Source organism: Antedon mediterranea, chromosome 11, assembly GCF_964355755.1.
Source record: "Antedon mediterranea chromosome 11, ecAntMedi1.1, whole genome shotgun sequence".
NCBI lineage: Eukaryota > Metazoa > Echinodermata > Crinoidea > Comatulida > Antedonidae > Antedon > Antedon mediterranea.
The window spans coordinates 15,529,517-15,553,470 of record NC_092680.1 but is presented as its reverse complement, the minus strand read 5'-3'; the positions used below and the strand labels follow the sequence as shown (position 1 = coordinate 15,553,470).

Genomic DNA, 23,954 nt, shown 5'->3' with positions numbered 1-23,954 from the left:
AAGAACAAACAGGCTTTTCAAATTGCGGTTTTAAGGGAGGTGGCCGCTCACAGAGGGTCAACTGTAATAGCATAGGTGAAATTGGTATGATGAAATCATCAACATTAGACATAAAGACGAACATTTCGACAGGTAATTGTCTGAGCAACAATATATTAAAAGTTGAAAGATAATTGGACAAACGCGATTCAACTGGCCATATGATGACGTCACAATATCCAATATTCAAATACATGGTGTAGATGTAATCAAAATGAAAATTGTGGTGACTAATGAGAAAGATAATTGTCATGATATGAAATTGAGTTGATAAATGTTTCTTTCAAACATAAAAATAGAAGTTCAGAAAAAAATATGACAATCATACCAAATGAATGAAATCATTGGTAACTAGAATATGAACAGATAACACAATTAATAACCGATTTAAAAATTTTTAATACTAATACTATAGGTGGTCTATATCAGTGATATTGTATATATATGTAACATTCTCCCAACATATTTCTATAAAATAAGTAATTCCTTACATAATCGAACTGATAAGAAAAATAAATAAATCAGAATCAGAAACTGTGAGACATACCAGACAAATTGCCAAGAGCGACAGAGACCATTTAATATTTCGTCCCATACTGAAGATACAGACGACAACTCATGACTTTAATAAGCTTTTGTGAGATCACCAATATATAAGTATGGTTGGTTGGTATATATAGGCCTAATAGCAAACAAACTTGTTTAAAGTAATATAATTAGTAAAATGGTATATTTTACATGAATATACTCTATATTATACAGTTTCACATACCTTTAAATTATATTACAGTCCGAGTGTAAATTGTGTCTACATATCCCTAAAATATTATTATGATATTTACATACATCTTAATTATTTCAGAATGTAATAAATCACAAAATTAAACTTTGAACATTTATGCAAAACTGCATATTTAATGCAAAAAAATAAATACAATTTTAGTATACATTAATAATAGCATTAAAACATTTCATAATTTACATATTGCAATGTACAAACCAATAGGAATGAAGTTGTATTGATATTTGTGGAATATTATGGGTTCAAACTTTCATTGCAGGTGTTGCAAAACTGCACTACTGTATAACACACCCTGAAAAATATAATACCAAATTCATTATTATAACATGTTTTAACACAATCTATTTGGAAATGCCAAGTGCAATGTACACAGTATGTGTGTGTACTTTGGTGATGGGCATAGAGGCCCATTTACACTATGACGATAATGATTGACAATAAATATATCAACATGCATTTTTCCTACATAAAACAAAGGAAATCTACAAAGTTTCTATTATGGAATAATAAATAATATTATTGTTATCAAACACAGCATATGGTTATCTTATATTTCCAGAATGATTTTTTTAAAGAATTTATTTTGTTGATTTCATTACGTGGGTAATTCCAACGATGCAATTCTTCCACATATTTAAAACATCTCAAACCAAAACGATCACAAAGATGCAAATTAGTTGGGACTATTTGAACATATATTGTTAAGGCTAAAGAAACAAATACAGCAGTTGACTGTTACTTCAGAGGGAGACCAGTGTGCACTTTACCAATAACATTGAAAAGGGACTTAAAAGCACTAATATTATCAGATCCAACTACCACACTACCAACACAATTCAAAATTACAATGGACCTACAGAAATTAAAGAACATAGCAGCATCTGACAGAATACTTTGGAGAAACTTCACAGCAGAAATAAGCAGAGGGGGAAAAGGCAGAAGACTATTTGGCTGAACAGCGTTAATGGTGGTGGTAACATTGGAAACAAAATACAATGTTGACAAAGTAAACATAAGTAGTTGAGACAATTATATACTAAAAAATAGAAATGTTTAAGTGGTAAGCTGGGCACCACAAGCTCAACACCCCGTCACACTCAACTCAGTTTATTCATTTACTACATGCTAACTAACCTAACCTCTTTTTTTCACTCTCCTTGCTCCATTCCTTTTCCTATGTGCCACTATTTATTTTTATTCTACTCTACTTGCAACATCCTTTTCTCAAGAAAATACCTTTTAAGATATTAAAATCATGGGGCAAAATATAAAATAGTCCCTCCTTCCCTTTCTTTATATGTATTTCAGTCCAGAACTCGGTTTTACGGTGATCGTGCTTTCGCTGTCGCAGCCCCAAAACTCTGGAACACTCTACCCCTCGAAATACGCTCATCAAAATCTGTAATCACATTTAAAACTAAACTCAAAACTCATCTCTTCAGAGACGCATAATCACACGCTACTACTTTGCACAGATCTTGGAAAACACAGCGCTTTGAAACCTTTGTCTCTTGCGCTTTATAAATGATATTTATTATTATTATTATTATTCTTCCTATACCTGTACAAACATCTTATTTAAAATATAACAAATATATTTTAGAGAAACATAAAAGCATCATACATACATCAAATTTCTTATACTCAAAACTGAATAATGTGTAGTTTTAATTGAAGAAATGCAAGTACTGTATGTTGAATAAACCAATATGATTTACAATTATTGAATTGAATAATTAATTTAATAATTCATAATTCTCATAAATATGGGATTGTTAGAATGATGACATGCAAATCATGATGTATGGAAAGCTGAAACAGGATTTTCATCAAATTCACAGATATATTATATAAAGATGACAGTAAACTTTCATTGAACCTTTCATGTTCAACATTATTTCAATTTTCAACATATGTCAAGAATCAGGAAATTTGTTTTATAAAAGATTCTTGATTGAAATCATGTGTTATCAAACAAATCATTAGTTTCCTATTTTGGTGTCAAGAAAATAGAGGTAATTCATTGATACATTACTATTTGCTTGGAAGAGAAAATGGTCTAATAAAGAAAAGGACTGGGACTATCTTTATGACGTCTGATGCTTTTAATCTTGAAAAAAAAAATTATAATTCTTATTACTACAAGCATACCCATTTAAAATATCAGCATTTTGAGATTTGACTTTGACTGTTCAATCCTAAAAAACTCACACTCATTCTTTCTTATACCGAGCTGTAAACCCCACTCCCCTGACCGGGGGACCGTGCGACCCCTAATCTGATTCTGAATAAAACAGGACAAACAGACATATATTTGGTGAGTTATAGTAAGATTCATGAGATTGCTTATTTGATTCTCGGGCCGCCACTGATGACAAATATGTTTATGAAAGACAAAAATTAAATCTTTAACATAATTTTCAAAAATTTATGCAAAATAATCATGGCTTATATACATGACAAAATGCTAAATTCGTCATGGTAACGGAAAACTAGATATCGTATTTATCATTGACAATACCCATCAACACGATATCAATCTTCATTTATCATACATCACAAAGGACTTATAAAGTTAACCTGCAGCAACAACTACACATGCAGTATTTAGCAACAACAAGCATGTGTGACCATTTAGGACCCTGGATAAATTGTATACAGGTCCCTGGGAAACACTACAACTACTGTACATCATTTAACAAGTTTATAGTTTATAGTATAGGTCCCTGGGAAACACAATAACTACAGTGCAACATTTACTAACAAGCATGTGTGACCATTAGGACCCTGGTAAAATTAAAAGCAGGTCCCTGGGAAACACTACAGTATAACTACACAACATTTACCAACAAGCAAATGTGACCATTTGGACCATGGACAAGTTAAAAGCTGGGAAATACTATTAAATAAGTAAAACACTGAATTTTTTTCTTCAATAAATAAAAAAAAAATGAACATGACATATAGTAAAATATTAAAATTCACTAATAATATTTCATATGAATGGTTATGATTTTATATTATATATATTTTAGTTATATTTTATATATATTTAAACATAAATCAGGGTGCTCCCTTTAAATTCTACCTAGGCTAGTGGATGCAATGTTTAGTAATTAGAGGTTGATCAATCAACACATTTATAATTTTGCTATCTTAAAAGTATGCATGAACTTTGCATGGAATGAATATTGTACCACAATTTAATTACAACTGTCCAACTTGCAAGGTATACACAATCATTACAACTAAAACAATATTAATAATAATATGAATATTTATATTACTATTAAAATAACTGTAAACATTTTTTGATTTTCACACTTATGTTTGCTTGTTTTATATGAAACACTGTAGGTGTTTTTTTCTATACTGTAGTTTTTGTTTAAAAATGGTTTTTTATTTTGAAAATAATAATAATATTTATATAAACACAACAGGCATAGAAATAAATTCCAAACCGCCCGGTGATACACTGAAAATTATTTAATTAATTTTTGAAACGATAAAGATGAGGAAATCTGGGAGAATGAGAAAAAGTCGCCCCAACCGAGATATATATTTATTTATTTATTATTTATATATATACATATTGCACTGATGAAGGGCTAGTGTTGCCCGAAAGCTCTGCTAACTTTTCTGGGTGTTTTACTTTATCGTTTTGATTTAGCTTTTCGCCTTTTTTTTGTATCTCCATTGAGATCCAGCCACTGATACCCACAGCATTGTCATTTTTTCAGTAATTTGCCTTTTGGATATATATATTTTTATGTGGGTAGATAATAGATAATACTAATATTGTGAAAGAGATAGAAACTGCTTTATTTGTTATTTATTTATTTTACTGAAAAAAAAAAATCTGAGAATATTTCTATCACAAGATTGTTAAATTTGGAAGAATATTACTATAGAAGGATGATCATATAGGTGCAGTAATGTAATTAATGTATATTTAATAGAAAAAAAACTGCATTAACTATGTTTTTCACAACATTTATTTTGAAAGATTGTGAATTATTATCACATTCAATTTCAAGTTTCCATCTATTATTACCACCATACATAAATGTACATTTACTGACATTCAATATCACTTTTTTAATGACTAGACTAATGACAAAACAGTAAACATAGCAGACAGATGTTGGCTAGATATTTAGTCTCTGGTTGAGACACAATATTATGTGTTGGTTCATTAACACACCACAAAGGCAATGAACAGGAAAAATAACTCACAAAGAGATGTGATGTTAAGATACATGAATGTTTAATAATGTGAACCTAGTGAATCATTGAACCTTGTACTGTGGGATGATGATGATGATAACATGCACAAGTAAAACATTAAAGACATTATAATAATTATTATTGAGATATTAATTCCAAATGGAAATTAAGAATCTAAAACTGCTGTTTGGGATCACTTTTTTCATATAATATTTCTACAGTCTGAGCCAAAATCACTTGTTTTGGATGAGCTTCTTGTTGTGGGTTGACTTCTTGTTGTTGTGGGTTAGCTTCTTGTTGTGGTGGTTGAGCTTCTGGTTGTTGCGTGTGAGCTTCTTGTTGTTGGGTTGTTGTGGTTGAACTTCTTGTTGTGGGTTAGCTTCTTGTTGTTGTTAGTGAGCTCCTTGTTGTGGGTTAGCTTCTTGTTGTTGTGGGTTAGCTTCTTGTTGGTTGAGCTTCTTGTTGTTGTGGGTGAGCTTCTTGTTGTTGTGGTTGAGCTTCTGGTTGTCAAGGGTTAGCTTCTTGTTGGGTGAGTTGTGGATGAGCTTCTTGTTGTTGTGGGTTAGCTTCTTGTTGGGTGAGCTTCTTGTTGTGGTGGATGAGCTTCTTGTTGTGGTGGTTGAGCTTTTTGTTGTGGGTTAGCTTCTTGTTGTGGTGGGTGAGCTTCTTATTGTGGTGGGTGAGCTTCTTGTTTTGGATGAGCTTCTTGTGGTGGTTGAGCTTCTGGTTGTTGTGGGTTAGCTTCTTGTTGTTGTGGGTGAGCTTCTTGTTGTGGTGAATGAGCTTCTTCTTGTTGGGTTGTTGTGGTTGAGCTTCTTGTTGTTGTGGGTTAGCTTCTTGTTGTTTTGGGTTAGCTTCTTGTTGTTGTGGGTTAGCTTCTTGTTGTTGTGGGTTAGCGTCTTGTTGGGTTAGCTTCTTGTTGTGGTGGGTGAGCTTCTTATTGTGGTGGGTGAGCTTCTTGTTTTGGATGAGCTTCTTGTTGTGGGTTAGCTTGTTGTTGTGGTGAATGAGCTTCTTCTTGTTGGGTTGTTGTGGTTGAGCTTCTTGTTGTGGGTTAGCTTCTTGTTGTTGTGGGTGAGCTTCTTGTTGTGGTGAATGAGCTTCTTCTTGTTGGGTTGTTGTGGTTGAGCTTCTTGTTGTTGTTCGTGAGCTCCTTGTTGTTGTGGGTTAACTTCTTGTTGTTGTGGGTTAGCTTGTTGTTGTGGGTTAGCTTCTTGTTGTGGTGGGTGAGCTTCTTATTGTGGTGGGTGAGCTTCTTGTTTTGGATGAGCTTCTTGTTTTGGGTTAGCTTGTTACTGTGGGTTAGCTTCTTGTTGTTGTGGGTTAGCTTCTTGTTGTGGTGGTTGAGCTTCTGGTTGTTGTGGGTGAGTTTCTGGTTGTTGTGGGTGAGCTTCTTGTTGTGGTGGATGAGCCTGTTGTTGTGGTGGATGAGCCTGTTGTTGTGGTGGATGAGCCTGTTGTTGTGGTTGAGCTTCTTTATTATTTAGTTCCAATGTGGATGCAATCAATCACAAGCGGTGGCGTTTTTTTGTGATGTGGACAAATTACTTGAATCGCAAGATGCATATAAACAAAAATTAAATAAACAAATAAAATAAATGAACATGAATTATGTTGAACAACATTTAATTTGAAGAAAAGATTAATGATTTTAAAAGAACTTCGCCAAAAAGGAAACAAAATAAAATATTTTACATATTCTTCATCCTAGATATATGTAAAAGTGTAATATAGTTTATAATTTAAATGTAATATTAAAGTGCAGTTATTCCTTAGAGGATTATGAGATAATTAAGACCAATTGGCAAAAGACATACATAATTTACCATTGAGCATGATTAGCTAGCAAGGTGGACAGATATTAAGTTAATATGCTACTTATGGTGGATAATGTTTCTTTTCCCCACACAAAGCTAACCATAAAAATGACTGAAATTGCCATCTGTTTATAAGGTTTAAATATACACAGTCTTGATACTGGGATGGATATAAATGGGCCTTTTTTGACGGCTGAGACAATTTGTACAGCAATAAGTTTGTCTTTGTTTAATCCTGTCACCATCATGGGTTTTGTTATGTTTATTTGTATTTGTATTATCATGTGTTATTTAACAGCCACATTCAACATATTCCACAAGCATAAAACATCCACCCAAAAAACTGAATACTTTATTTCTTATTAACCTTTTAACTTCTCTTATGAACCAGGTGTCAATTTACACTGACGAGCGGTAAACGGTAAGCGACTCAACAACAAAATGCGGGGTGGACTGGCGGTTGAGTGGAAACCCACTCAGGATAGGTACACAATCTACGTGGGACAAGCAAACAGTTTTCCGCCTCTGTTACCGCTCGTCTGTGTAAATTGACCTTTATACAATCATATAAAAGCCTTTTTTTTAAATCATAGTTTGTTATTCACAAAGTCAAGTTTTTAAAATGCAATTTAAATAGTAGGGAAGATTTGAACCTTAAGGACCACAGAATTTATAGTAGTAAGCAGAAGTCTTATTTTGAGCATTCCCCTGGGGTTAATAAAGGTAGGTACATACAAAACTCCTACTCTGAATCAAAAAGATACATTTTGATTCAGTTTGACAATGTGTGTGTGACAGTGTGGTTGCTTTATATGTGTATTGTTCTAGATTGGTATTGTTCTTTTTTTATTGAGTGTTTTTATTCTTGCCATCTCCATTACAATATATATTTCATAAACATTTTTTGACAATGAGATTGAATTAAAATAATAATATTAAATTATTCTCATTTTTTAATTATAAAGTTTAAACACCCCTTCCCTGCAATTTTGGACGTTTTTTTGGAAAATAATACATATATCACTTTAAAAACATTAAACCATGTCATTCCTTGTCTTAAATGTACGTTTTATGGTAAATTATGATAAAAAGTGAGAAACAATGCACTACCTAAGTAGCTCGCGGCGATCGACCTCTCGTGGACAGTCTTAGGCCTAGCCTAGCTAGGCTTAGTTTTGTAGGCCTAGCTGGTAAACATATATACCTAGCCTGACGTTGTATAGTTGCTGCATTAATTGTCTTTCTATTTTTGATACAAATTGGGGAAAACCCGGTATTTTTGCTGAAAAGTTAGGGAGTCTTCCATTTGTTTTGGCCTCACGATTGATCGAAGAGTGGGCGAATTACAGGTGAAAAACAAAAATATCAATCCGCGCGCAATGTATTTTGGGATTTATAGCGGGCCGCTATAATTATTAGGATCAACTTATTTTTCACATTTTTAACCGTTTAAAGACGAAAAAAGTTATCGCAATAGGACCATATAGTATTATTTTTACATTAAATATAGTTTGTGATCTTAAATTAGATCTAAAAAACGTAGGGAAGGGGGCTTTAAAGTTATCTATGACAAAAATATTATTATTATTATTATTAACAATAACATTTCTTAAAAAAATTACCAAAATCAAAATCGGATTTTAGATGTTGTTATAACACATGTGGAAGTGTTTACCTTTTTAGGTACATACAACTCCTACTCTGAATCAAAAAGATAAACATTTTCTTGAAAATGAGATTGAAAATAACAATAATATTAAATTAATCTCATTTTTAATTATAATGTTTAAAGTTCTCTATGACAACAATATTATTATTATTATTAATATTAATAACAATAAACTTTCTTACAAAAATTACAAAATCAAAATCGGATTTAAGATGTTTTTATAACATTTTTAGCAAAAGTGGGAGTATTTTTCTCTTGTAAATGTCCACTATGTCATCTTTATAGAAAATAACTTTTAAAAAAACACAAATTTATAAAAGATATGAATTCTATGGAAATAAACAAAAGCTAATACAACCCTGTGTGTCAGCCACCTATTAGGCGACGAGGCCTTTGTTCTTTTCCTCTTTGTTCAGGGATTCACTTAATTTTATCCCATTCACAGAGAAGCTGTTGACTACAACACATTTTCTATGACCTGAGGCATTTAAGTCCTGGTTTCTTTAGGAAGAAATATTGGTCAGTTACTGAATATGAAATAGAGTTAGTTTTGACCATCTGTCTTGTAAAATAAAACCGTCGTGAAATATATATTGTAATAGAGATGGCAGGAATAAAAACACTCAATAAAAAAAGAACAATACCAATCTTGAACAATACACAAACAAAGCAACCACACTGTCACACACATGTTGTCAAACTAAATTGTCTAGTTGCAGTAATTATCTAACAACATCAAAACTTTACATTTCATAAATGCATAACTTAGAAATAATAACTGTTTTATTAATTAATAAACAATGATAATATTTTATTAGAAATAATATATATTAGCTGATGATGAACAAGCACTGTTATCAGAAACGTCTGTACTAATCTTGAATTTGACCCTTAGTACTAAGCTTGGATTTGAACCCTTAGTATACTAAGCTGGGATTGAACCCTCGATACTGTATGCTAGGATACGAAGCCTTGATACTGTACAACTAAATCTGATACCAGGACTAAGCTAGGATATGAAGTGTTGGTGCATCTGATACCAGGAATTGAACACTTGGGACTAAGCTGGGATTCGAACCCTTGATACTGTATGCTAGGATATGAAGCCTTGGTGCATCTGATACCAGGAATTGAACCCTTGGTACTAAGCTGGGATTTGAATCCTTGGCACTGTATGCCAGGAATTGAACCCTTCATGGTACTAAGCTGGGATTTGAACCCTTGGCACTGTATGCCAGGAATTAAACCCTTCATGGTACTAAGCTGGGATTTGAACCCTTGGCACTGTATGCCAGGAATTGAACCCTTCATGGTACTATAAGCTGGGATTTGAACCCTTGGCACTGTATGCCAGGAATTGAACCCTTCATGGTACCAAGCTGGGATTTGAACCCTTGGCACTGTATGCCAAGAATTGAACCCTTCATGGTACTAAGCTGGGATTTGAACCCTTGGCACTGTTATGCCAGGAATTGAACCCTTCATGGTACTAAGCTGAGATTTGAACCCTTGGCACTGTATGCCAGGAATTGAACCATTGGTACTGTATGCCAGGAAGTGAACCCTTCATGGTACTAAGCTGGGATTTGAACCCTTGGCACTGTATGCCAGGAATTGAACCCTTCATGGTACTAAGCTGGGATTTTAACCCTTGGCACTCTATGCCAGGAATTGAACCCTTGGTACTAAGCTGGGATTTGAACCCTTGGCACTGTATGCCAGGAATTGAACCCTTCATGGTACTAAGCTGGGATTTGAACCCTTGGCACGTTGTATGCCAGGAATTGAACCCTTCATGGTACTAAGTTGGGATTTGAACCCTTGGCACTCTATGCCAGGAATTGAACCCTTTATGGTACTAAGCTGGGATTTGAACACTTGGCACTGTATGCCAGGAATTGAACCCTTCATGGTACTAAGCTGGGATTTGAACCATTGGCACTGTATGCCAGGAATTGAACCCTTCATGGTACTAAGCTGGGATTTGAACCCTTGGCACTGTATGCCAGGAATTGAACCCTTCATGGTACTAAGCTGGGATTTGAACCCTTGGCACTGTATGCCAGGAATTGAACCCTTCATGGTACTAAGCTGGGATTTGAACCCTTGGCACTGTATGCCAGGAATTGAACCCTTCATGGTACTAAGCTGGGATTTAAACCCTTGGCACTGTATGCAGAAATTGAACCCTTCATGGTACTAAGCTGGGATTTGAACCCTTGGCACTGTATACCAGGAATGGAACCCTTCATGGTACTAAGCTGGGATTTGAACCCTTGGCACTGTATGCCAGGAATTGAACCTTCATGGTACTAAGCTGGGATTTGAACCATTGGCACTGTATGCCAGGAATTGAACCCTTCATGGTATTAAGCTGGGATTTGAACCCTTGGCACTGTATGCCAGGAATTGAACCCTTCATGGTACTAAGCTGGGATTTGAACCCTTGGCACTGTATGCCAGGAATTGAACCCTTGGTACTAAGCTGGGATTTGAACCCTTGGCACTGTATGCCAGGAATTGAACCCTTGGTACTGTATGCCAGGAATTGAACCCTTCATGGTACTAAGCTGGGATTTGAACCATTGGCACTATATGCCAGGAATTGAACCCTTAATGGTACTAAGCTGGGATTTGAACCCTTGGCACTGTATGCCATGATTTTAACCCTTTATTTAAAATTCTGGCAAGAAACCACTACCTTAGCCGTCAAACAATTGACAAATTATTGACAACATTATTATTTTGACACTTTGAGTGGTGAAGAAAACCTGAAGAGAGACAAGTCTTTAAATTGAATAAATTAAATGTAACCGGATTAGAAGTGTTAACAAGTAAACCATCATACTAATCTAGCTCGCTACATGATGGTGGCGAAACATTGATTAATGCAAGTAAACATGTAATACCAGCAATATTTCATGCATGACCGAACACCTTAAATGCTGAAATAACTGTTTTTTGGTTAGGCGCCTGCTTGGAGAAACAGCAGTAACTGAATTCTGCAAAATGACAACTATCACAGAAATGATTCTTATAATGTTAAAAAAAAAATCCTTTTGCACTTGGAATCGCTGTTTGTATATTGTTGATGTTTTGATCTTTTGTTTTCTGTATATTCATTGTATTTTATGTAAATTGATTTTATGATGCTGAAATAAAGAAAAAATCAAATCACTATTAAACCAGAAGTTAAACTTTGTATTGTTGGATATAATCTAATCTTCTACAAAATACATAATTATTGTTTGATAGTAAGAATTTTCTCTAAAGCACCTTTTAAACTAAGTTTTATCTTGTACAGCCTCTGTGTATTATTTTAATAATTATGGCAACTTTATGTAAAATGCAAAATGTTTTGCTTTATTATCAGAACTATGTAACAAAATACATTGGAAATAAACCAAGATGAATGAATAGGCAAATTCTAAAAAGGTCAGAATTTATCGATTTATTGACTATAATATCATAGTACATTGTTCTATATATAGTTAATTGCGTCAATTTATACAACATTATAGTAATATAGCCAAGAGCTTTAATGTAAAACGTGTAATTAGAATGCATTTTAATCAAATCTTTTATTTATATTCAGTGTCAAAAAAAAAAAGAAAAAAAAAACACATTTGAATTATATTGTTGATCGTTGTATTCTAACATACTGTTCTAATAATCATTACAACATTTTTTTATGTCAATGATAACTTTTTTTGTATAACGGTCCTTAATCACCTTCTGATCATACATTTTGTCTGGTTTACTTGCCAATAAATCTCGAACAAAGTTCTTTTGCTTCAATGAAATGATATATCAATAATAAAATGATTTGATTTTTACTCAATATGAGCATCAATTAATATCAAAACACTATTTGAAAATCCAAAGGTAAAATTACTGAAAAAATGACAATGCTGTGGGTATCAGCAGCTGAATCTCAATGAAGATACAAATAGAATAAGCAACAAGCTAAATCAAAAATACTAAATGAAATACAGTATTATATAGACACACATCGTACAAAGATGAGGGTAAACCAAATTGATCCTGTGTGACAATTGAGAACAAAGTGTTCGTGAGAGTCGCGATCTAATCGAATTTGAATGGTACAATGAAAGCCTCAGTGGTCCATAGGATGTCTGTATGAGTAAAGCAAAAGACTCTGGGTACGAATCTCAGTTGAAGCAGCCTTTTTTATTCTTACAACTTTCCTTTATCTAGCTCTATGGTTGATAAATTAATTAATTTTCAGTATTTCATTTATAGGCAGTTTAGAATTTTGTTATGCTTGTGAATTTATAATACTATAGCACATGGCACACAGAAATAAAGAAAGTGTTGATACCATGATGATCATTACTTTAAATTGTAATGAGACACAAAAATGTTGCTTATATTATAATTTATATAATATATATTGATCGATACTGTATTTGTAGGAATTTTAAATAATTGATTTATGGTTTTCACCAATCTATTTTACATATTTTAAATGATGTAACATTGTGTCACTTCTGTTGAGAGGGCGCTCTCATTTCAAATCATAAAAAAAAAATTATTTCAGGAATAATAATATGACTCCCATAATGTTGCAGCCGTAATCAGCGCAGTTTAGTTTTCATCAATACCAGTTACCAATTTGTAGACCATTCAATTCAATTCAATTCAATTCAATTCAATTCAATTCAAAGAACATTTATTCACGTCCAGAAGACAAAAGTAACAAAAACAAAATGGCAAGTGATAATACAAGAAAATGGACGAAGGCAAATCCCATGGATGGAGAGAGGCAAATGTATGTAATGTAGTTGGTTGGTTCATGTTAGCAAATCATTTGTGTTGACCAACTAAAGTCATCCATTGCAGTCCACTTAATTAAATTTAAAATGTATAGCTTTAAGATTTTAATGCTCATATACAGATGCATATAATTGAATGCTAGATTTTTCTGTAAGTGTGAAATTCATGCAATTATCAGTTGAGGTACAGTATACTAGAAATCCTAATTTTTTAAACAAAGGAGATACAGTACGTGTTTTTGTCTAATTGGTTTCCTTTTGATTCTCCTCATAAAATATAGCGTACATTGACTTTACAACAGATCAAAGGTCAACAAACTGAGTAATACTGCTAAAGGCACAGCACATAAATATTTAGATTTTTTCGGTAATTTGAAAATCTGTTCTGTTATAACGTGCATTTGAATGAATGTAGCTGTAATAATTATTAGATGTACATAAGTTAAAATAATACTAGTAAATGATTCCGAGAATAATTTTGTAATGTAATATTAATAATTAATAAAAAATAAAGAAAATATAAAGTTAATTATAGTAATATTAAAAATAAAGAGAGAATATGCCTACAGTATAAAGATAAATCTATCTGATTATGTATGCAATAATGTAATAGACCACAGAGTTAATGTTCATTCTAGCTACCTAACACTCTATACAAACAAAATGTAAATGATAACAGACACATAACATTACTATTAATATGGACTCTCTATTATGCCAGTTCTTTACATTGAAAAGCACTACAGTATTTCATTTTAGGGGGGGGGGGGGGTGAGCGAGAGATTGTATGAAAATAGTGACATTGTTACGTTTGCTATTTTACACTACAATACTGTACAACAACAATCTACAGAACTTCTCCTTTATAAAAGGGACATTTTTTAGTTAATAAATTAGAGGAAATATGCTTTACTTCAGCTACTGACAATTCCTAAATTCTTGTTATAAGGGGCACTCCTATTAAAGGTGTTCGCTTAATATGAGTTCTACTATAATTATCTGAGTCAAGATAAATAACTAATTTACTAAATGGAAGCAGAAGGTATAATAAGTAGCCTATACAATCAACTCTCACTCAGTGAATTTATTTAGAACTGATTGAAGCAGAAATATGTAAATCAAGATAAAATAAAGATTATTGTATAAGCCAATCAAATGAAAAGAATATTAAGATACATCAGGTTATGACAGATTAAAGGAGATTTTCTCAGTTTTACAGATATTTTTAAAAATATGCACAAACAAAATCTTTATACTTTACCGTTCTTAAGTTTATAAAAAAATTGTGAAGGGACATTAAAGCTGTGGCAATTTTTAGCAATTACAATATCTTTATACCAATATCAGTATTTGACGGTGGAAATAATAACGGATTGTTTATAGTCAATTTCCATGGTTGTAAAGATATAAAGGACCAATAATCTATAAAATAGATTAAAATAGATAAAATCTTCTTTCAATTTCATTTTCAATTTCTTTTATTTCGGAAAACATTTTTGTCTTTAGTTTAAATAAATATCAGTATTTGACGGTGGAACTAATAATGGATTGTTTATAGTCAATTTCCATGGTTGTAAAGATTTAAAGGACCAATAATCTATAAATTAAAATAGATTAAAATAGATAAAATCATCTTTCAATTTCATTTTCAACTTCTTTTATTTCGGAAAACATTTTTTTCTTTAGTTTAAATAAATAAACAATTCCTGCCATCACTGTTGAAGACGTATCTATTTAGTGACTGGCTTAACTTTGGCGTCCTATTCAAGTGCACTGGATTTAAAGTCTCTTAATAGCTTGAATTTATAAAAGCAAAATAGATGTTTTTAAATCCGTACTAAATACATAAGATAAAGTTAAATGGTAGTAGAAAACAGTTGTTAATGGAGGTAGCATTAGAATTACCATTGAGAGTCGCACATGATCTTAGTCTAATTTAACGCAATACGAATACATCTATCGATAAAAATGCATGATGTAAAAGGGTGACTGGAGAGTACAGCCAACATCATTTGCCTCCTTTCTAGGTTTCTTATGGTTGCAAAAAAAAGTTCATTTTAATGAAAAAAGAGACCCTTGAACAAGCAATATGAACAATGACTATAAACAGATTTTGTGTAAAGTACAAGGAAAACAAAAACAGTATCAAATCAAATTCATAATAAAAAAATTAAGGTGATTTAAGACGGTCTTCTCAGATCATACATACCACGCAGAAAAAGGAACTGACCACCTTACCAATATAAAATGCCTATTAAAGCTTAGAACAGCTCACTTTCTTACATTAACAATAGTACAGAAATAATCAACTTTAACAAAAAATGGTATTTCCAATTTGACCCATGGATGTTAATCAACAACAATTAATTAATATTTTGTTCTTTATTATTATTTGTAGTATTTGTAGTTATGGTTGACACACGTCTCATACTAAGCTAGCTATGGCGCCTTACAAATTAGTGCCCTCAAAACCAGTTTTGAGTCGTGGCAATTATAATGTTGATTTAAAATTATATTACATCTGTTGGCTTATTGTATAATAACAGTTAATAACTGTCAATAATAGCATAATATCTTTTAATATGTTTGATGAGCCAACAGAGTATTGCTAAAAGGATTTTTAACAAAAGTGGGCTTAATTTGCAATACTTTTTCTACTATTTTTGTTGTATAATAGTAATTAAAGTTGGATGTTAATGACCTGTGACTGTACAGAATGCTAATTACTAAAGAAAAAAAAGCATATGTTATTACTGTACTAATAATATTAATAATGAATGAAAAGCCTAATAAAATACATCGTTAGCTGTAAGAATTTAGCAAACAAGGCCATATACATGGCTGCAGTCACATGCTCAAATGAGTTAGTGTTAATACCAACCACCTGACCAACCAACCGACCGACCAACCGACAGACATAGTGAGCTGTAGAGTCGCATTGTACACTGCTAAAAAAAGTTGTAAAATAATTTTAAACTAGTTTAAATACTTCATCGCGAACGAGTTAGCAGGGCAGTCAAACATGATGCACCCAGCCATTGCAACCGTGCTGTGTGATGTGGCTTGAATTTAGACATCTAAAAGTATCCAGATTAGTTACTTTCAAATAGTACTGCATGTTCAATTCAAGCAGTGTGAATGCAATTTGTTGTATTTTTTTAACATTTTTTTATTCAGTTCACAACCAACATCGATGAAACCACCAATAACAGGAGACATTATTTTCTTCATTAGAAGAACACACAAGTGATACTTTGTAATTATTACCCTGGTATTCAATTGACCAATCATAGGCCATTATTTGAAGTATAATGCGGAAGTTTGTATCTGTGAAATCATTACTTTAAACAATATGCAAATAAAGTCTTGAAAATAAACCGTTGCATCCATCAAATTTGTTTTTTAAATATGCAAATGAGAGGAAACAAAAACAAGATTTGCATATTGATAGTTGCGCTCTGTTTGAAATAAAACCCATTATGTAGGGTTTAAATATTCAGCACTTAAGCATAAGATGGTCATCAAATGAGCATCAAAATTTGTCACTTTCTAACCTTGGAACACCACATTTTATCATATGAATATAACTATAATGGCATATGGCAATGCTGATCAAAACACATTCAGTTCAGCCAACCGTGAAGAACTGAACCAACTTCATCCAAACCTAATTAAGAATAGCTGAACAAAGCAGGCAAATCAAGAATTTAAAAGACCTATTGAACAATGTGTTTGGAATGTTTAATTACAAATAATAATTAACGCTAATTGGCATCTATCATGATGAATAATAACAATTGATTGGAGCTAAATAAATAATGCAATGAATACATTGCGGTTTAATTATTTGTTTGTGGAATTTCATTGTTATACAAATGTAAGATAAAGTTAAAGAATGATTGGTCTAATTTGTAATCAAGATAAATTAAAAAGAGAATTATTAATGTTAATTAAACTTACTTAATATGATTATGTAAGGTATAATAATAATAATAATAATAATAATAATTTATTTTGGAAAACGCTTTTTGAACAGCGGCACACATAATAATGGTGCATCCTTAAAACAATTAAACATACAATATAAAAATATATGAGTATAAAAATAAAGATAGACTAGATTAAAACAGATAATACTCAGATAAAACGGAAGTTCGATAAAACCAAATTAAAAATAAACTGTAATACTAAAACCAATTAAATGCAACCCACATACATAAGCTTGGACACTAAATTAGCATATCAATTAGTATATGAACAAAGGAATATACAGTACTTAGAATCTATGTTAAGATATACACATTCTTGATACACAGTGTCTACCAGCAAAAATAATAAGGAACAATTAGGAACCCAAATTAGGGACATCAATAAACAGGAAAGCATAGATTAAATTATTTCAGCTGTGGTGAATTATTTGATGACTGTAAACAGAATTGTTATAAAAAAAGAAAAAGAACAAAGTAAGATAACCAAACCAAATTACATACAATAAAAAATATAAAAAAATCATTCGATAATGTTAGACTTGATACGTTGTCTAAAGGCCCATGCTTTCTTAAGGTATGATTTGCAGAATTTATCAAGAATGTCATGGGCTTTGTTTACCATATTAATCGACATTGTTGGAATGAGAACAGAACAATCACCACCAAGTATAATCATTAAGATAACCTCTGAATTATTTAACTGGAGTGAATTCCATAGATCTGAAAGACCAGAATCATTAAGGTTTTGTTCCAAGCATTCAAATTCTGAAATTCGCACTTCTTGTAGTACTTTACAATTTAACATAAAATGATATAAATCTTCAGGTTCATCCTTACATACAGTAAACCATTTGGTGTCCTTTAATAGTGGTGTCTCGATCCTAAATAGGGTTGGCTGTAGTAAAAACATATTGTTGCATGTTTGTTTCAATTGTCCTCTAGGATGTTACATGAATAGGTTTGGCCGTTGTGTTAAAACATGTACTGTATTGACGTTTATTCACGGCAAGGTGTTTTATGGCGTTTCCTAAATAAAGAGTCCAAAAGAAGCGTTCTACTGTATGAAGAAATCATTATTACACATTAAGTATTCAGATAGTTTGATTTTTGTTGGTCTTTTGTTGAAAACTTCACTCAATCCTGACAATGCATTCATGTGTTGGTTTAACATTTTTTTAAATTTAAGGTTTTTATTATAAATTAAATTGATTCCGGAAGTGCTGGGTGACGCCGCACTACATAACATCCGGGAAAATAACATCAAATAGTCTTTTTCCACACTTTATTTGTTTCCAAATAATCAAATAAAGAAAGACCTACTGTACAAGGACAAGTAGACACTAACACAATAACAAACCATCCTGCCATAAACAGAAACAAATGGAAACAAATTGTGGAAAGCGTAATGTCGGAAGACGGAAAACGTTAAAACAACAACAACAACATTTTAAATTTTAAGCCAAGTAAACATTAGAGTTAGACTTGAAATTTACAATATATAAATTTAAGTTTTTAATATTTCTCCATGGAATATATTTTGTTAATATGGTACAATAAATCGTAAGATTAAAAATGATATTACAAATGCAAAACAACTGCAAATTAGTTTTCAAGTCCTTTAATTTCAATTCCAACCTGTTATACAAATCAGACCCACGCATCCACCTTACAGAAACCCACACACCCACCCACAGCCTGATAGTTGATATCCAAAGGTGAAAAACACAATCAAGAATTAAAAAATATAAAATAATGAGCATAAAATGTATGTTTTTTCAACAATAATGGGGGCTGTATCCAATAACGTGGTAGATGCATTCCATGCAATATGTCCTACAAGAAAAACATTAAAAAACACAGAACAATTAAGCCATTACATATTTGAGAAATAACTGATTATAAATTATGAGGTATATTGCCTAGCTTTAAGAAGCATGCTATATGTTTAAACATATGCTTGAATTTCTCCGATTTTCAACATTTCATAGAAACTGTAGATGCCGACATAAACAAACGCAGAGTGTACTATTTACTACAGTATAATCTATACACAAAATCAAAAGCAACTGAAACTATGGTGAACTAACATATCTATGAGTTTGCTAAAACGTATACAATAAAGTAAAATCATTTATTGTATTCATTCTTGGTAGCATTGCAATTTAGTTTATTGTGTTCCAATTTCAGACAAATTTCATTTTAATTTAAATATTTGAGTTGTATTGTCACAATACAGATCCATTTCTTTTGAAATTAATTCAAATTCAATTTATTTTTCTCGTATACCAGGTCCAGGAGGTCTGTCATACCTAAGCTAGCTACACGTTAATTGATTCTTCGTTTATTAGTCTTTCTTCCAGGCTAGCAGCTAATTAACTGACCATGCTCACTATTTTAATTAATAAGAGGCCTAGCTGTTGACTGGTGAAATTATTTAAACAAATCAGTGAAGAGGCCTGGAGAGAGTGATAAACTGGCAACCAGCGGAATGCTGTGCCGTCAACGCTTACTCTTGTTCATCAGCAGAATAATAAACAATGTTTTGAATGAATTTCAATCTTCATTAGAAGCAAAACTCCAACTTTGATAGGGATGTTAATAAACAAAGTTAATTGTTGAGAGGTCTAATGATTATATATCGGCCTATTTACTGAAAATTGACATACATTTTTTTGTCCAATAATCTAAACTCCATTAGTCTCTATTTAAAAACCAATAACAATTGTTTTTATAATTCATTTAGCACAAATTTTTATTTCTATTTCTAAACTAGGCAAATATTCACTACAAACCGAATAAATTTATTTTCAACTCTAAGTTGTATGAAAAAAACTATAAAAAAATATATTATACAATACATATAACTTGATTTCTTTCACAAAAATTAGCTACAAATTTGTTTATATAGTTTATATACAGTTTATATACCGTATATAAACATATCATTGTTGTAAAGAAATACTCCCTCAAATATTATAAAAAATAAAAATGTGTATATACAGTATTTATAATTTTATATTATTGACATTTTATTTTATGATTTTTTTAAATTTGAATTATATATTTTATTTTCTTTAGGTGTTGGTGTATCACTGGGATATGAGGGAAACATAGGCTCTTCGCATTCAGTTCCCTTTGACCTGTGTTGTACCTGATTGTCTTTGTATGCAGCCTTTTTTTTGGCAATAAAGAATTCTTTACAAAAATTAAAGCAAAATATGAATTGACTCTAATTCTGTTATTATATATTAATTTTGTTTAGGATTATCTTTGCACTTTGAGGTTGGTTTAAAATACATATACAGTACTGTGACTTAAATACTGTAATAATAAACACACAGGACAGAAGATATCTGCATTTTTATCTTCCCTTGCAATTCTTTATTGCCTTCATTCTTTGATGTTCTGTACCTTAAAACGTCCCTAGGGATCTACAACATGCCAGTATCAGTATTACACTTGTTATATTGTTCTTGATTATTCTATAGATGTGTAGGCGTAAAGTGCTATTGTTTGGGATCGTTTGTAAAAGTAGCAAGTCCTAAAGCAATCGCACCCTCTGGCTGCTCTATCAATTGCCAAGGCTGATTCTTTAATTATTAAACACAAATTATTGTTTGCTATTAAGAAGGATGAAAAGATCTTGATTGACTACAAAAAGCAAGTGCCAGCTGTCATGTTATAATTAATACAAAAATAATAACTATAACAGCAGCAACTTATTGTTAAAATGATTTTAAAATATTAGTATTATTTTAAAATCATTTTAACAATAAGTTTTGGCAGTTGTTAACATGATTTTAAAATAATAAAAATAATATTATAATTTTGGAATTATTTCAACAATAAGTTGTATTAATTAATTGACAGCTCATGTCACTTGCTTTTTGTAGTCAATCAAGATCTTTTCATCGTTCTTTAACAAACAATAATTTGTGTAATAATAATTAATATTAATAGCCAGAGACGACAATAGATGGACGAAGAGATTGAATGAATGGCGGACGAAGAGATTGAATGAATGGCGGACGAAGAGATTGAATGAATGGCAGCCGAGGACAGGAAGAAGAAGAAGACGACGGCAAAAAAGAAGATGGCGTGACGACATAACAACTTACATGGAAACGGCAACATGGGAAAGATCGGCAAGAAACAGAACTAAATGGAAACAGCTGGAGGAGGCCTTCACACAGCAGTGGGTGAAATAGGCTATGAGATGAGATAAGATGAATTAATTAATATCTATGATTTATTATGTAAATGTTTTGAAACCTCCAACCAAACATACAAACTCAGAAAAAAAGAAGCTAAACCAAAACCAAATTATAGGGATACTCCCTCGTCAGCAACCAGGATTTGATCTAAGTTGAACACTGGTGAGCATCAGTCATGTCTTGAATGCTTCCTGCTCCATAGCTATCACACACTTTACAAGAACATTGGTGAACATTACTTTTTTGTGAAAATCTACATTTAGTCCAAAAATTTTGTATACTGTATATTAAGTTTAAATATTTATTTTTCAATGTTTAGGGGCTGAACTTGATTAGTTTTGACTATTTTGTTTTGCCCTTCCCATGATATTTTATGTTTGCAACTTATTTTTGGGTAAATAAAAGAAAGCTTTACTATGTGCAATGTAAACACTTAAACACTTATTTTATTTTATTTTTATCCTTTGTGTTCCTTTTTGTAGAGTCAATGTTCTCAAAAATGGTTACATCAGTAGATTAAGTTTATATTATAATAGTTTAGTCCAGGCTCATCCCCATATTGACATTTTTTATTCCAATCTTTATCTGTTTCGTCGTAATTTAAGTGTTTCTGAGTTGTTGTAACTGTATTGTATCTGTTAAACCAAGCTGTAAGTGGCGGATTTGTTTCTGCTGTTGTTTCTGGTTTAAAAAAAAAAAAAAAAAAAAAAAAAAAAAAAAACAATAACATTTATTTTTATTTTGTTTTTGTTTTGTGAATGTATGTATTGTTATATAGTGAGCTCATCCACATTAGGGCCAAAACATGTTTTATGTATATTAAAGTTTAGAAAAGTACTGAGTCCAGATTTATTTAAATATTTATTTTTAAATGTTTAGGGGCTGAACTTGATTGACTTTTTTTTGCCCTTCTCATGATATACAGTATTATGTTTTATTTATGTTTACAACTTATTTTTGAGTAAGTAAAGGAAAGCTTTACTATGTGCCATGCAAACACTTTAACAAGTTTATAATGTTATGTCAAAAGATCCGCATAACAACGTTAACAATAAACATACAGACCACTCACTGTGATTACTTTTACCTATAACCATGTTACTAAAGACTTTCACCTTCAGATCTTTAATTGATTGAAAATTTACAAGCAACACTTTATGTTATTAACATTTTCCGAGATTTAAATGAAATATATGTCACGTTGTCGCACGTCTTTGAGTACTTTTGTCAAAATCAAGGTAAGTTGATTACAAGAATAAATTGGTGCACATTCTTCCATATAATCTGATCCTCGTATTAAAAAAAATTTAGACATGTTTTGGTGAAACCTTTTAATGTAATTTATTACTAACTGTCACGGATTTCGACGAAAGACTCAATAAAATGAACATTCATCATGTATTTATTTATGAAAATTTACAAAATTTGAATTCAAAATAAACCAAAGAATATATATCAAAAGAATGAGCAATCGGCTGGAGATTTTCCTGTAACTTTTTATTGTCCCATGGTTGGGCACCAAGCACATCAAGATAAGACAGAGTATATGCTGCAGGGACAACACAATATTAGACTCATCATTGATTTGTGAGGGCTCTGTTATAGCTTAGGACTTTTTTTACAAATTAGTAAATTAGCTTGATTTTTTTGTGAAGGTTTTACATTTTTTTAATTTAAAAATATATATTTCTACTATACAATTTGTCTTATCACAGTATTACCAAAATCACATGACCAACTTGTTAAAAGGTTGTACAATATATTATCATAGAATGTAGCATACTAATTAATAAATATTTTATAAGTCATTCAGGTTGATAAATTACATCATCAGTTACATAGATAATGATGTGAATTGAAATCTGATGTCATCAAAAGGTCACATAAATGGATCAAAAGTGTGTTTAAAATACCCATGCTATGATAACAGTAGCATTTTGTACAGTAGATCCTTTTTAAATAACATTAACAATCATATTTTAATTCGTCATTCATATACTGTAATAAAACTAAAACATGAAATTAATGGGGTTTTTTTTTATTCAATAAGAAGTGTTGTAAATATAGACATTTTGTTTGTCTTTAAGGGAAGGCCCTGCGTCATCAAAAATATGTTTTTTATGCTAGATCTGCTCGCACCACTCACTTGCTCTTTGCAGTTTTCTAGAATACGGTATCTATTTGGCAACAAAAACAGGCCCATATGGAACAAAATGATATAGTATATTTTGTATATATATATATATATATATTTATTTTTTATATCTTTGTTAATTTTGTGTTTTTATAGTTTATTTTGTATTTACTGTTTGTTTTGTTTGAGGGTCCCTAATGATCAGCTGATGCTGGATGGACCACCCTCATAAAATATTGTTGAAATAAAATAAATAAAATAAAAAAT

At 31.5% G+C, this 23,954-nt stretch overlaps 1 protein-coding gene across 1 annotated transcript in view; it reads right to left on the bottom strand.

Annotated features, from left to right (window-relative positions):
- Positions 1 to 864: 864 nt before the first annotated feature.
- The window catches only part of LOC140062227 (serine/threonine-protein kinase ULK3-like), a 42,744-nt gene continuing 19,654 nt past the window's right edge, over positions 865 to 23,954 (bottom strand). The window contains exon 14 of the mRNA XM_072108338.1: positions 865 to 1,133. Within this exon, the coding sequence (XP_071964439.1) occupies positions 1,117 to 1,133 (17 nt within the window). The 3' untranslated portion in view covers positions 865 to 1,116. The remainder of the gene's footprint in view (positions 1,134 to 23,954) is intronic.